Genomic DNA, 13957 nt, shown 5'->3' with positions numbered 1-13957 from the left:
AGTCACAAGATATTTCTGAGCTCACCCATGAGGCCTCTTTTAACACCCCTCTGAATTTCTGGTGAATGTGTGATCGTGGAGCTGTTTAACAGGGTCGGGTGCCTACCCACATGGCCCGGGCATCTGGCAGACACATGTAGGGCCTGAGACCACTCTCTGACAGACAGTTCAGGCCTTGGTGGTCAGATATGCACAAGGAATGCATAGCCCTCCAACACAACCATGAGACAGTCCCACCAAATCCCCACTTCCCAAACAACAGGCCTGAGATACTCCCACCAAATCCCATTTCCCAAATGACAGGCCTTCAGAGCCCCAAAACAACTTGCTTGAAAGAAAGTTCCTGCCGGGTGCGGTGGCTCACCTGAGGTCAGGAGTTCAAGACCAGCCTGGCCAACATGGTGAAACCCTGTCTCTACTAAAAATACAAAACTTAGCCAGTTGTGGTGGCGCATGCCTGTAGTCTCAGTTACTCGGGAGGCCGAGGCAGTAGAATTGCTTGAACCCGGGAGGTGGAGGTTGCAATGAGCCAAGACCAGGCCATTGCACTCTAGCCTGGGTAACAGAATGAGAGTCCGTCTCAAAAACAAAAAAAAGAAAAAGAAAGAAAGAAAGTTCCACAACCTTACGGAATCCAGAAAGGGGTGGCAGGCAGGTTCACCTGCAGAGACGTGGGGAGTCTTCTGGAGAGACAGGGAAGTTCTATGTTTTATTTTGGGTGGTGGTTACCCACATTCACTTGATTGTTGTAAGTCATCAAATGCAAACTTATGATGCACACGTCTTGCTGCATGCTGACTGTATGTCAGCTAGGGTGGTTTCCAGCCTTCTAACCCAGACCACGGCCACGCTCCCTCACCAGGGTGTCTCCTCCTATGGCTCCCCTCACTTGCAAGCTCCTCCTCTGTCTGCCACCCTTCCAGGTAATACCAAGTTCAGGCCCAGCCATTCCCACAAGTGAGCTTGCTTGCTGAGAAGGCAGTCCAAATCTCGTATGGCTGGGCTGGGACCCCCGTCACCCTGCCAGGTCAGGCCACTGAGCACCAGTCCGGAAATGAGCTTTTTCTGAGCCAGTGACTCCCTCTTCACTCCCTCACCTCTGTCACACCTTCGTCCTCAGACAGGTACCCATGGGGCACAAAGAAACCATCGTCCTCATCTTCATCCTCTCCCATGTCGTCGTCATCATCCTCAAAAGGAGAAAAAAAAAAAAGAGTTCAGCAGATAGAAAAGCAGAGTATATGCCTTGTTAAAAACATAAAGTAGGCCAGGCGCAGTGGCTCACACCTCTAATCCCAGCACTCTGGGAGGCTGAGGTGGGTGGATCATCTTAAGTCAGGAGTTCCAGACCAGCCTTGCCAATATGGTGAAACCCCGTCTCTACTAAAAATACAAATCTTGGCCGGGCACGGTGGCTCACGCCCGTAATCCCAGCACTTTGGGAGGTCGAGATGGGTGGATCACGAGGTCAGGAGATGGAGACCATCCTGCCTAACATGGTGAAACCCCGTCTCTACTAAAAATACAAAAAAGAAATTAGCTGGGCGTAGTGGCGGGCGCCTGTAGTCCCAGCTACTTGGAGGCTGGGGCAGAAGAATCACTTGAGCCTGGGAGGCAGAAGTTGCAGTGAGCTGAGATCACGCCACTGTACTCGAGCCTGGGCGATAGAGTGAGACTCTGTCTTAAAGAAACAAAAAAATGTAAAGCTGTGAACATCTGCTCGGCATGGCCTCCTGACAGACACTGTGAGCGTCGGCAGAAAGCCCACTAGGTCACAGCAGCTGGGCAGTCAGGTGGAAATGGTGCGTGGCAGGCCGGCAGGAGGCGAGAGGGGGCTGTGGGGCCATGGTGCAGATGCGGATGGGCTCCCACCCCCAGCAGCCATGTGGGCGAGTGTCACCAGATGAGATTTTGGGAGAGGAGGTACGTTCGGGTTTCAGGCCGCACAGCAGGTCAAACACCAGCTGTCAGTGAGTGAACACAGCTGGGCTGCGTCCTTAGCCCCTCACTGTGGGACAGGGACTCAAATACAAGCCATCTGTCAGTGAACACAGCTAGGGCACATCCTTACCCCCTCACTGTGGGACAGGGACTCCCCGGGCTCCTCTTCTTCCCACTCCTCATCACTGTCCACCTCATAGTCGAGGAGCTTCTGAGAAAAGAAACACACGGGACTCACAGCTGCCTTCGGGGCTGGAGGAAAGGGGCACAGTGAGGAGATGCAGGGACAGAGGCACTCCGGGGCCGGCTCACCGTGTCCTGGGCCCAGGGGTCTCGTGCGCGGATGAGCACCGTCTTCTTGTTCCAGGTACCCCAGTAGGCCGGCCGGTGGTTCTCACAGAACTGCAGGAGCTTCATCCTGCCAAACTTCCTCCTCTCGGGAACGCCATCGCCCTTCCCACGCTCCACTATCACGACGTCACTGAGAAGGAAAACCCCAGGCTCAGGATTGCGCTGCCTTACAGACGTGCTCACAAACCTCTCGGGAACCTCCCAGTGAAGATGGCCTAACAATTCTAGAAAGATGGGCATTTGTTAAAAAGCAGCATTGCCTATCCCCAAAGAAAGGTCAGGAACATGGACTGGAAGGACAGACGGAGGAGGGTGCAGCCTGCAGGGGAGAGGGAAGAAGGCTGCCCAGGTGCAGCTGCAGAGCATTTTTACCAAGGGAGGTTCTGTGGAAACAGGAAATTTGCAAGATGGGGGGAAGGGAGGGGTATCCTTCACTGGAGACCAGCAGGGAAGTAAGATTCCTCCGGGAAGAGCAAGGAAGACAGGGAGAGGAAGACTTCAGGGGCTCACAGGAAGGCCAGGTGGAGAGAGGCCTTAGTCAGCACCGAAGTCCAGGGCCCGAGGGCACTAGGAGGCAAGCAGCAGAAGGACCCCAAGTTCCCACCTCGGGGACCCCAGGGTTCAGGATGCTGCCCTCCAGCGTCACTAGTGGGTGAAGGCCAACCTCCTCAGGCTCTGACCTGTTAAAAATATCTGCATTCCGGGTGGAAACCTGGGTGGGTCCGGACCTCAGGGGCCGCCGGCCTTTGAGGTCTTTCAAGAAGGAGAACTCGCCGCTCTGCTGCTGGAGGAGCTGGTCTAGCTGACTGCAGAGGTCTGGATGGAAGGCGGTCCGACGCCGAGGGGCCAGGACCATGTGCTCTTTAATTTCAAAGGGGGCAAACTTCCCACAGGAGCCGGCCAGGGTCTGAAATCAAGAAGAGACCCGATGGGGTCTTCCAGCAATGGGAGAAAGGAGGCACCATGGACGCACACAGCGGGGTGCTGGTGGGATTCATCCAGGCTAAGGTCAAGGCGCAGACTCAAAAGCCCAGGCACTGTGTGGGTCCACAGAGGCGAGTTTCCAGAGATACAGGGCAGAGGGCAGACTGGTAGTCTCAAGGGCTGGCGGTGGGGGGACAGACTACAAGGGAGCTGTTTTGAGTGATGGAAATAGTGTATTATCTTCATTATGGTTAGCTGGCCCTGTAATTTGTCAACACAAATGTCCTGAAAAGGGTGTATTTTATTGGATGTAAATTATATCTCAACAAACCTCGCTTTAAAAAAAAAAAAAGGCTGGGGGCAGGGGCTCATGTCTGTAATCCCACCACTTTGGGAGGCCGAGGAGGGCAGATCACCTGAGGTCAGGAATTCGAGACCAGCCTGGCCAACATGGTGAAACCCCATCTCTACTAAAAACACAAAGATTAGGCTGGGTGTGGTGGCTCATGCCTGTAAACCCAGCACTTTGGGAGGATGAGGCGGGTGGATCATGAGGTCAGGAGTTCGAGACCAGCCTGGCCAAGATGGCAAAACCCCGTCTCTACTAAAAATACAAAAATTAGGCCAGGTGTGGTGGCTCATGCCTGTAAACTTAGCACTTTGGGAGGCCGAGGTGGGTGGATTGTCTGAGCTCAGTTCGAGACCAGCCTGGGCAACATAGTGAAACCTGGTCTCTACTAAAATACAAAAAATTAGCCGGGCATGGTGGCATGCACCTGTAGTCCCAGCTACTTGGGAGGCCGAGGCAGGAGAATCACTTGAACCCGGGAGACGGAGGTTGCAGTGAGCCGAGATCGTGCTACTGCACTCCAGCCTGGGGGACAGAGTGAGACTCCGTCTCAAACAAAACAAAACAAAACAAAACAAAAATTAGCTGGGCATGGTGGTGGGCACCTGTAATCCCAGCTACTCAGGAGGCTGAGGCAGGAGAATCACTTGAATTCGGGAGGCAGAGGTTGCAGTGAGCCCAGATCGCACCACTGTACTCCAGCCTGGGAAACAGAGCAAGACTCCTCAAAAAAAAAAAAAAAAAAAAAAAAATTTTTTTTAATGAAAGATCACAACTCCTCTTCTTTTTTCTGAGATGGAGTCTCGCTTCACTGCACAGCCTGGAGTGCAGTGGTGCAATCTCGGCTCACTGCAACCTCTGCCTCCTGGGTTCAAGCGATTCTCCTGCCTGCCTCATGAGTAGCTGGCATTACAGATGCCTACCACCATGCCAGGCTAATTTTTGTATTTTTAGTAGAGACACCATGTTGGCCAGGCTGGTCTCAAACTCCTGATTTCAGGTGATCTACGCACCTTGGCCTACCCAAGTGCTGAAATTACAGGCCTAAGCCACCGCACCTGGCCAAAAGGAGAAATGTCAGTATAATAAAGACACTGTAGCTGGGCGCGGTGGCTCACCGGTAATCCCAGCACTTCGGGAGGATAAGGTAGGCGGATCACCTGAGGTCAGGAGTTCAAGACCAGCCTGACCAACATGGAGAAACCCCGTCTCTACTAAAAATATAAAATTAGTTGGGTGTGGTGGCGCATGCCTGTAATCCCAGCTACTCGGCAGGGTGAGGCAGGAGAATCGTTTGAACCTGGGAGGCGGAGGTTGTGGTGAGCTGAGATCGCACCACTGCACTCCAGCCTGGGCAACAAGAGTGAAACTTCGTCTCAAAAAAAAAAAAAAAAGACAGACACTGTAACGAAGAGGTAACAGGCTGAGACAAAATATCAGAGGATCAAATACCAGACTATGTTTAAAAAAAAAAAAAAAAAAAACCTCTTACAGAGCAGAAAAAAAAAAAAAGAAAATACTGTAGAAAAATAGGTTAAAAAAAAAAAAAGGAATTGGCAAGTCATAGAAGAACTAAAATGGCAAACGAAAAGAAAAAGATGCTCAACTGCACCAAGAGTCAAGTAAAAATGGGAAGTAAAACAGTATAAATTTTTTTTGTAATCCATCAGACTGGCAAAGTTAAAAGAAAATTAATCCCCATGGAGTGATAGCAGAAAATGGGAGATTTCCACGTATTGCCAGGAATGTGCATCTAAGTTTCCCGTCTGGCGGGCACTCTGGCCATGGCTCATGACGCTTCAGCAATGTGCTATTTTGTCCTAGAGGCAAACTCATGCTTAGTTGGCTGTCCCGGAGGAATGCATGTGTGCAGAGAAGCATGCGCAGGGACCTCCACTGCACCACTGAGGGGCATAGAGGCTGAGATAGTGGCAGGCTCTGTGGCTCACGCCTATGATCCTAGCACGTTGGGTGACCAAAGCGAGAGAACTGCTTGAGCCCAGGAGGTCGAGACCAGCCCTGGCAACACAGTGAGACCCAGTCTCTACTAAAAATAAAATCAGGGAGGCTGAGATGGGTGGATCATCTAAGGTCAGGAGTTCAAGACCAGCCTGGTCAATATGGTGAAACCCCGTCGCTACTAAAAACACAAAAAATTAGCCGGGCGTGGTGGCGGGCACCTGTAATTCCAGCTACTCGGGAGGCTAAGGTAGAAGAATCGCTTGAACCCAGGAGACAAAAGTTGCAGTGAGCCGAGAGATGGCGCCACTGCACTCCAGCCTGGGTGACAGGGCAAGACTCCGTCTCTAAATAAATAAATAATAATTTTTGTAAAAAAAGAGAGAAACTGTAAACCGTATCATTGCATTATGAAGTATTATGCAGCAGTGAAAATACATGATGTGGATCTCTGGCTGTCACGACAGGATGTGTGGGTACAACAATGTCACACTGTGCACCTTCAAGATATGCAATTGTTGTCAAATGCTTCAAGATACAAAGGACAGGCCAGGTGCTGGGAGTCACGCCTATAATCCAAGCACTTTGAGAGGCCAAGGCTTAGAGGATCATTTGAGGCCAGGTTGTCGAGACCAACCTGGACAACACAGCAAAACCCAGTCTCTACAAAAAATTTAAAAATTAGGCCGGGCATGGTGGCTCACGCCTGTAATCCCAGCACTTCGGCAGCCGAGGCGGTCGATCACCTGAGGTCAGGAGTTCAAGACCAGCCTAGCCAACATGGTACAACCCCGTCTATACTAAAAATACAAAAATTAGCCAGGTGTGATAGCATGCGCCTGGAATCCCAGTTACCTGGGAGGCTGAGGCAGGGGAATCACTGGAACCCGGGAGGCAGATGTTGCAGTGAGCTGAGATCGCACCACTGTACTCCAGACTGGGCGACAGAGTGAGACTCCATCTCAAAAAAGAATTTAAGAATTAGCCAGGCGTGGTGGCACATGCCTATAGTCCCAGCTACTCGGAAGGCAGAGGTGACAGGATCACCTGAGCCTGAGAGGTCAAGGCTGTGGTGAGCTATGATTGTGCCACTACACTCCAGCCTGGGTGACAGTGCGAGACCCTTCCTCAAAAAATAAAGGCCAGATATATTAAAAAGAATGAAATACATCTAAATGTGGCAACGTGGCACAAATCTGAGGTGGCTAAGTACACGTGTATAAACACAGTGAGTGGAGCAGGGAAAGGCACTGAAGAACCCCTGACATCGGAGATGGGGTAAAAGGGAAGAGGGTAAAAGGAAAGGAGGCTGCGGTTTTCATGCACAGATGGTGGCTCAGGAGGTCTGAGATGCCAGGTGACCGATGCCAGGCAGGGAAAGTAAACCTCTGTGAATTCTACTGTTGTTTTACAGCTAACCTTGCTCCCTCAAGCGTAAGTTTCCCACGGGTAAAAACATGGTGAATTTCTCCTACGCCTAACACAAAATTATTCATGAAGTAACTTCTGAAAACAGCGCTGTTTAATCAGACACGCCACTTTTTACCTCTTTGGGACAAGGCGAAGGACAAAATATTGAGCCTCAAGACTTTACTAGAAATAGAAGTGCCCGAGGTCACCGGAGGCTCCCATCCTCATGAGAGGAGCTGGCTGGGGAGAGACCCTTTCATTTTCAGAAAGGAAAAGTCGAACAGAGCTGAAACCCGAAAGCAAAGGCAGCCGGCTGCTCACCTTGGGGGCCTGTGGAGTCTTTGGTTTCTGGAAGAACCTCGTGATTTCGGCCTTCTCTGCTTTAATGCGCTGTGATGTTAAGAGACGGTGATGAGAAAGAAGAGAGGAAGAGAAATAGTACATGTTGCAAAACATGCAAAGGCCCCAGAACCGAAGCTCAAGCGTTTTAGCGTGAAGGCACTACTGTGATTTTTAGCTCTCAAAACCCACGGACCCAAAACCGAGGCAGCTAATCTCAAAATGTCCGAGTCGCCCTTGTGGGCAGAAGCGCCAGGACTGCGGGGCCAGTAGGCATGTGACAGGCCAGCACTGGGAAAAAGCAACAAGAACACATCTAGACAGACCCGCCCCTCCCTGTGGGCGCCATTTGGTTTCCCCAAACCAAGAGAATATTAGGTGTCGGCTGTGGCAAGAATTCCCACTTTGGGCATCTGCTTCTCCAACAGGCTGGGATGGGGAAGCTCTGTGGGAAAGGCTCTACCTTCTCTTCTTCTCTTAACCGTTTCTCTTCTTCCTTTTTCCTTTTTTCCTCAAGTTTAGCCCTGTGAGACAGCAAATGACATTTCAGCCAACTCTTTGCTTTGGCTCTGGAAGGGACCGCAGCACTCAACTGTTAGTATATGACTAGTATTTCATTTTACATTAAATGAATATAAGTTATTTTCATGTTTACTATAAGGCTTTTACATAGGTCTTCACAATAAAAATGGAAAAGAGTTGGCCGGGCGCGGTGGCTCACGCCTGTAATCCCAGCACTTTGGGAGGCCGAGGCAGGTGGATCACAAAGTCAGGAGATTGAGACCACCCTGGCGAATACGGTGAAACCCCGTCTCTACTAAAAATACAAAAAAATTAGCCAGGCATGGTGGTGGCGCCGGTAGTCCCAGCTTCTCAGGAGGCTGAGGCAGGAGAATGGCGTGAACCCGGGAGGCGGTGGAGCTTGCAGTGAGCTGAGATCGCGCCACTGCACTCCAGCCTGGGCGACAGAGCGAGACTCGGTCTCAAAAAAAAAAAAAAAAAAAAGGAAGAGAGTCAATAAAATTTTTCCTGTGACTAGAATATATACAAAAAAACCTTTAGCCAGCCGGTGCATAATTAGCACAGACAAAACCCACAATCCTGCGATGCAAATGTCTAAGTTGGTTGGGAACTGGAAGGACAGTCAGCAGAGACAAGGGGCCCGGGGTGAGTTGGACGTAGAGGAGCACAAAAGAGCAGGGAGCTGCTTTCCACCACTCCCACGCTGGGGCCGCACGGGCACCTCACGCGGGAGAAATGGGAAGGAACTGAAGGGTGCCGCCATCTGCCTGCAAAGTGGAAAGGCCCCATCAGAGTGGCCAGGAGCGGAATCCAGCAGCAAGGAGGCAGGCCCAGCACGGCCTCTGAGGGCACTCACTCCAGGGCTTCCTGCCTCTCCTTGCGCCGCTCCTCCTTGAGCCGCTGCTTCTCCGCCTTCTCCTTCTCATCCTTCTCCCGCTTCTCCCGCCTTTCCTTTTCCTTCAGCTCCTTCTCTTCCTCCTTCTTCTTCTTGGCCTCTTCCTTGGCCCGCTTGGCCTCCTCTTTCAGCTTCTCCTTTTCTTCCCTTTCTGCGCGTAACTTGAGCTGCTTGCCCAGACGCTCCTGATCCTACAAGACAGTGTGGCAGGTGACAGGTGGCCCTCCCTCCAGCTCCCAGGAGGAAGCTCGGTTCAGAGCATGCAGGACAGCTGGGCCTGGATGGGAAGAACAGAATTCAGGGACCAAGACCGGGCGCAGTGGCTCACGCCTGTAATTCGAACACTTTGGGAGGCCGAGGTGGGTAGATCACCTGAGGTCAGGAGTTTGAGACCAGCCTGGTCAACATGGTGAGACCCTGTCTCTACTAAAAATACAAAAATTGGCCGGGCGCGGTGGCTCACGCCTGTAATCCCAGCACTTTGGGAGGCTGAGGCGAGTGGATTACCTGATGTCAGGAGTTCAAGACCAGCCTGACCAAGATGGTGAAACTCCATCTCTACTAAAAAAAAAAAAAAAAAAACTAGCCAGGCGTCGTGGGCGCCTATAATCCCAGCTACTTGGGAGTCTGAGGCGGGAGAACTGCTTGAATCCAGGAGACGGAGGTTGCAGTGAGCCAACACAGTGCCACTGCACTCCAGCCTCAGCGACAGAGTGAGACTCCATCTAAAAAAAAAAAAAAAAAAAATTAGCCAGGCGTGGTGGCAGGTACCTGTAGTCCCAGCCACTCAGGAGGCTGGGGCAGGAGAATCGCTTGAACCAGGAGACGTAGGGTGCAGTGAGCTGAGGTCACACCAGTGCACTCCAGCCTGGGCAACTAAGTGAGACTCAGTTAAAAAAAATAAATGAATAAGAAAGAATTCAGAGACCAGCCCCAGGAGGAGCCTCCAGTCAACAACCTTACACAGAAGTGATTTTATTCTATTTTTTATTTATTTTATTTTTTTTTTTGAGACGGAGTCTCACGCTGTTGCCCAGGCTGGAGTGCAGTGGCGCGATCTCGGCTCACTGCAAGCTCCGCCTCCCAGGTTCCCGCCATTCTCCTGCCTCAGCCTCCTGAGTAGCTGGGACTACAGGCGCCCGCCACCGCGCCCGGCTAATTTTTTGTATTTTTAGTAGAGACGGGGTTTCACTGTGGTCTCGATCTCCTGACCTTGTGATCCGCCCACCTCGGCCTCCCAAAGTGCTGGGATTACAGGCTTGAGCCACCGTGCCTGGCCTAGAAGTGATTTTATTTTTTTTGAGATGAAGTCTACTCTCGCCCATGGTGGAGTGCAGTGGTGCGGTCATAGCTGGCTGCAGCCTCGACCTCCCAGGCTCAAGTGACCTCCTACCTCAGACTCCTGAGTAGCAGGGACTATAGGCACACGTCACCATACCCAGCTATTTTTGTATTTTTCCTAGAGATGGGGTTTTGCTGTGTTGCCCAGGCCGGTCTTGAACACCTGGCCTCAAACAATCCCTCTGCCTCAGCCTCCCAAAGTGTTGGGATTTTAGGTGTGAGCCACAGCACCCAGCCACAGGAGTGATTTTTATAATCCATTATGCATCCTTCCATCATGAGAAAAATGTTAAGAATTAGCCCTGTGTCCCGGTACTTGTGGGCAATTCAATGTAAGATTCATTTCAAACACAATCCTGCTGGGCGCACGGGGCTCACACCTGTAATCCCAGGACTTTGGGAGGCTGAGGCAGACAAATTGCTTGAGGCCAGGAGTTTGAGACCAGCCTGGCCAACAAGGTGAAACCTCAACTCTACCAAAAATACAAAAAAATTAGCTGAATGTGGTGGCGCACACCTATAGTCCCAGCTACTCAGGAGTCTGAGGCACAAGAATCGCTTAAACCCACAAGGCAGTTCAAGATCACACCACAGCACTGCAGCCTGGGTGACAAAAGCAGGACTCTGTCTGAAAAACAAAACAAACAAAAAAACATTATTTATTTGGAGATAGAGTCTCATTCTAGTGCCCAGGCTGGAGGGAGTGCAGCAGTGCTATCTTGGCTTACTGCAACCTCCGTCCTGGACTCAAAGCAATCCTCCTGCCTCAGCCTTCTGAGTAGCTGGGACCACAAGCACCTGTCACCACACCTGGCTGATTTTTGTAGAGACAGAGTCTCACTATATTGCCCAGACTGATCTTGAACTCCTGCGCTCAAGTAATCTGATCACCTCAGCCTCCCAAAGTGCTAGGATTACAGGCATGAGTCATTGCAACCAGCCCAGGAATTCTTTTTCTTTTTAGTAGAGACAAGGTCTCATTATGTTGCCCACGCTTGTCTCAAACTCCTGGGCTCAAGAAATCCTCCCACCTTGGCATCCCAAAGTGCTGGGATTATGGGGGTGAGCCACTGCACTCAGCCTTGTTTCAAATTCTTTTTTTTTTTTGAAACGGAGTCTCGCTCTGTCACCCAGGCTGGAGTGCAGTGGCCGGATCTCAGCTCACTGCAAGCTCCGCCTCCTGGGTTCATGCCATTCTCCTGCCTCAGCCTCCCAAGTAGCTGGGACTACAGGTGCCCGCCACCATGCCCGGCTACTTTTTTGTATTTTTTAGTAGAGACGGCGTTTCACCGTGTTAGCCAGAATGGTCTCGATCTCCTGACCTCGTGATCCGCCCGTCTCGGCCTCCCAAAGTGCTGGGATTACAGGCTTGAGCCACCACGCCCGGCCTCAAATTCTTTTTTTTTTTTTTTTTGAGGCGGAGTCTCGCTCTGTCGCCCAGGCTGGAGTGCAGTGGCGCGATCTCGGCTCACTGCAAGCTCCGCCTCCTGGGTTCCCGCCATTCTCCTGCCTCAGCCTCCCGAGTAGCTGGGACTACAGGCGCCGCCGCCACCGCGCCCGGCTAATTTTTTTGTAGTTTTAGTGGAGACGGGGTTTCATTGTGTTAGCCAGGATGGTCTCGATCTCCTGACCTCGTGATCCGCCCGTCTCGGCCTCCCAAAGTGCTGGGATTACAGGCTTGAGCCACCGCGCCCGGCCCCGGCCTCAAATTCTTTAAGGGAGTAACACTTCATCACTACATTCCTCATTCCGAAGACTTGGCAGTGGCCTGGGACACTGAATCATTTACGTAATCTGAAGTTCAATGTTAAACATGCTGAGCCGGGCGCAGTGGCTCCCACCTGTAATCCCAGCACTTTGGGAGGCTGAGGCAGGCGGATCACTTGAGGTCAGGAGTTCGAGACCTGCCTGGCCAACATGGTGAAACCCCATCTCTACTAAAAATACAAAAATTAGCTGGGCGTGGTGGCAGGCGCCTGTAATCCCAGCTACTCAGGAGAATGAGGCAGGAGAATTGCTCGAACCTGGGAGGCAGAGGTTGCAGGGAGCGAGATCGCGCTGCTGCACTCCAGCAAGGGCAACAGAGCAAGGCTCTGTCTCAAAAAAACAAAAACAAAAACAAAAACAAAAACCCACGCTCACCTGCCCAGCTCCACAGGTACCCGCTCCTAACACCGCATGAGGACCACGTGTCATCCAATATGGGCTTCCCACGTGTCTGGAGTCTGACAGCTCAGCTTTCAGTTTGGGTTAGGAGTATCTGCCCTTGTCTCTAAGGAAATATTCTAAATGTATTCCAATACATCTCTGGCAGCTTTAACAAAAGCCACGGAGACACGGCCTGGAAGATGTCTGATGTTCATTTCCTGCCAGCGTCCTGTGTGACTGCATCTGACATACGAGACACATGAGGAGGATGACCGTCTGGACTGAACAAGTAGACTATAAACATAACTGGGTGGAGAAGAGTCTCCCGCCCTGTTGCTAAGCAGGAAATATAAAGAAGGCTTCTAGAAACTGCAGGTGAATCAGGTGTCTTCAGCCACACTTGGGCATTTTCTCCGCACCCCCAACCAGGTATGCAGGACTCGGAGATTCCAATGAGCTTAAAAGAGCTCTTGTTCCAAAGAATGAGATAAACTGTAAAAATAAAAATCAGGCCAGGCACGTTGGCTCACACCTGTAGTCCCAGCACTCTGGGAGGCCGAGGTGGGTGGATCACCTGAAGTCAGGAGTTTGAGACCAGCGTGATATGGCGAAACCCTGTCTCTACTAAAAATACAAAAAAATTAGCCAGGCGTGGTGGTGTGTGCCTGTAATCCCAGTTACTCGAGAGGCTGAGGCAGGAGAATCGCTTGAACCCAGGAGGTAGTGGCCGCAGTGAGCTGAGATTACACCACTGCACTCCAGCCTAGGCAACAGAGACAGACTCCGTCTCAATAAAAAAAATAGTAAAATAAAAATCAACCCCAAATCTGACCCACAAAAACTCAGTGCGGCCCTCAGGAAGCTCGGGAAACACCCAGTGAACATCAGGAAGCTCAGGAAACCCTGAGTAAACGCAGAGCCCGTGGTCACCAGGGCCCTCCTGTGAGCTGGCACTGGGTAGGCAAAGCCCAGAGGCCTTCCCTGGAGTTTTGGTTTGTTTCAGTATGATCTGACGTTCAATTTCTCTAACCTTTAAGCTATAAGTAAAAAGCCCCCTGCGGCCACGCGTGGTGGCTCAGGCCTGTAATCCTAGCACTTTGGGAGGCCGAGACAGGCGGACTGCCTGGGCTGAGGAGTTTCAGATCAGCCTGGGCAACATGGTGAAACCCCATCTCTACTAAAATACAAAAAAAAAAAAAAAAAAAAAAAAAAATTAGCTGGGCATGGCAGCATGCACCTGTAGTCCCAGCTACTCAGGAGGCTGAGGCAGAAGAATTGCTTGAACCCGGGAGACAGAGGTTGCAGTGAACCAAGATCGCGCCACTGCACTCCAGTCTGGTGACAGAGCGAGACTTCGTCTCAAAAACAAAACGAAACAAAAGACCCCTGCATTGCTGTGTGGAAAATGTGGTGATCCCCCCAGAGAATAAGAGACTCAGCAGAGTCACTAAAGGATAATCACCCACTGAGTGTAGGGGCTATTAAGAAGTTACAGCACTTAGGAATAAGTGGAACTTCAATCCCTATTAAAGAGACAGGACTGGCCGGGTGCGGTGGCCCACGCCTGTAATCCCAGCACTTTGGGAGGTCAACGCGGGTGGATCTTGAGGTCAGGAGATCGAGACCATCCTGGCTAACATGGTGAAACCCCGTCTCTACTAAAAATATAAAAAATTAGCCGGGCGTGGTGGCGGGCGCCTGTAGTCCCAGCTACTCGGGAGGCTGAGGCAGGAGAATGGCGTGAACCTGGGAGGTGGAGCTTGCAGTGAGCCGAGATC

At 51.4% G+C, this 13957-nt stretch overlaps 1 protein-coding gene across 4 annotated transcripts in view; it reads right to left on the bottom strand.

Moving 5' to 3' along the window:
* Window positions 1-13957, bottom strand: part of CHAF1A (chromatin assembly factor 1 subunit A) — a 42331-nt gene that overhangs the window by 11632 nt on the left and 16742 nt on the right. For all 4 annotated transcript variants that reach the window (XM_015122523.3, XM_077979337.1, XM_077979335.1 and 1 more), the window contains 7 exons: window positions 8652-8881; window positions 7737-7797; window positions 7256-7324; window positions 2973-3199; window positions 2254-2422; window positions 2072-2152; window positions 1098-1190 (listed from right to left, as the gene is read on the bottom strand). In XM_015122523.3, the coding sequence (XP_014978009.2) occupies window positions 1098-1190; window positions 2072-2152; window positions 2254-2422; window positions 2973-3199; window positions 7256-7324; window positions 7737-7797; window positions 8652-8881 (930 nt within the window). The remainder of the gene's footprint in view (window positions 1-1097; window positions 1191-2071; window positions 2153-2253; window positions 2423-2972; window positions 3200-7255; window positions 7325-7736; window positions 7798-8651; window positions 8882-13957) is intronic.

This window comes from Macaca mulatta, chromosome 19, assembly GCF_049350105.2.
Source record: "Macaca mulatta isolate MMU2019108-1 chromosome 19, T2T-MMU8v2.0, whole genome shotgun sequence".
In the NCBI taxonomy this organism is placed as follows: domain Eukaryota; kingdom Metazoa; phylum Chordata; class Mammalia; order Primates; family Cercopithecidae; genus Macaca; species Macaca mulatta.
This window is presented reverse-complemented; position numbering and strand designations above follow the sequence as displayed.